This window comes from Bidens hawaiensis, unplaced genomic scaffold (assembly GCF_021521415.1).
Source record: "Bidens hawaiensis isolate Kalapana, Puna unplaced genomic scaffold, B.hawaiensis_p1.1 tig00003510_1, whole genome shotgun sequence".
Lineage (NCBI taxonomy): Eukaryota > Viridiplantae > Streptophyta > Magnoliopsida > Asterales > Asteraceae > Bidens > Bidens hawaiensis.
In genome coordinates, this window is record NW_027491198.1 from 576,652 (window position 1) to 578,121 (window position 1,470).

Below are 1,470 nucleotides of genomic sequence, written 5' to 3' on the forward strand. Positions count from 1 at the left end.
ATGGGTAACATGATATAATCTCAGGGGTAACGTAATACATAAAACGTAAAAAAATAGAATAAAAATTCCACTACGCCGGAAAAGTTGAGGGGTAGCGGGTGCTACCCCTCCCTTTGCTTTACATCCGCCCCTGTTAACGGCCGTGTAAAGTGTGTGTATATATAGTTTGTGTTTGTTATTTGATCAGTTGTAATTGTAATTTTCAGATAATAAAATTTCTCTCTTCTCTATTTCTTTTTCTTCACACATGTTTATCGTTCTTTGAACGTTTACATGGTATCAGAGCATGGTTTATAGTCCTGCTCTTCGTCTTTCATCGATTCTATTCAATTCCTCTAAAAAGTTTGATCAATTTCTTCAGTTCTGATCTGTTCTAGTTCGTTCGTACATGTTTGTTCGTATTTTGACATGTTTGTTCGTATTCTGATCGTTCGTATTTGTTCTAATCTGTTCGATTCGTTCGTGTTCTGATATGTTATCGATTCGTTCGTGTTTTGATATGTTGTTCATCTTCGTTTGCATTAATCTGATTTCCGTATAAGTTATTTGACTTATACGCCTACTTATACACTCCTGTATAAGCAAGTTTTCTCCGTATAAGTCTTTATAGACTTATACGTCGTTTTTTTCTTCTTCTCCGCATAAGTTGCTTCTTGCCGTATAAGTCTGTATAGACTTATACGCTTTCTTTTGTGATCTATAGCTGATACGGACACTTCAACTTCTCCAATCACGACCATTGATTCTTCCAATGCTCTCTATCTCCATCCATCAGATCAACTTGGTATGATTCTGGTATTAAACGTTTTTGATGGAACCGAGTTTGGAGCTTGGAAGAGAGCTATGACGATTGCTTCCTTAGCTAATAATAAACTTTGCTTCGTTAATAATACATTGGTCATGCCAAGTGATGAGCAACAGATGGTTCTTTGGAAAAGATGCAACGATATGGTTATCTCGTGGATTCTCAATACTCTTACCCGAGATATAAGAGACAACGTATTGTATGCTGAGACTGCCAAAGCTTTATGGAATGAGCTCAATGCTCGTTATGGTCAAGCAAACGGGGCAAAACTTTATCTCTTGCAAAAGAATTTTTGTCAAATCACCCAAGGAAACAATGATATTCCTACTTATTTACAAAGATGAAATCTAACTGGGATGAGTTAAATGCAACTAATACTTTACCCTCATGCACTTGTGGGGCAGCTCATGTGTTTGCTAAAAGAGACGAGGATCAAAGACTCATTCAATTTCTTGTTGGTCTTAATCCATCTTATGATACAATAAGAAGTAACATTCTTATGATGGAACCTTTGCCCTCCATCAACCGAGCGTATGGAATCTTAATACAAGATGAAAAGCATAAAGAGATTCACACCACAACCACTGATTTCAATGCATATTCTGCATCAATGAATGCACACGGTGGGTTTCCTTCTGTTGGAGGAACTGGAGAAAATCGTCGAA

The 1,470-nt window shown here is 37.0% G+C and overlaps 1 protein-coding gene across 1 annotated transcript; it reads left to right on the top strand.

Moving 5' to 3' along the window:
• LOC143623673 (uncharacterized) lies at positions 1-1,149 on the top strand. Its single transcript, XM_077094521.1, has 2 exons — positions 1-4; positions 704-1,149. Exons 1-2 carry the CDS (start codon positions 1-3, stop codon positions 1,147-1,149), a joined length of 450 nt encoding a protein of 149 aa, XP_076950636.1.
• The last annotated feature ends 321 nt before the right edge of the window (positions 1,150-1,470 follow it).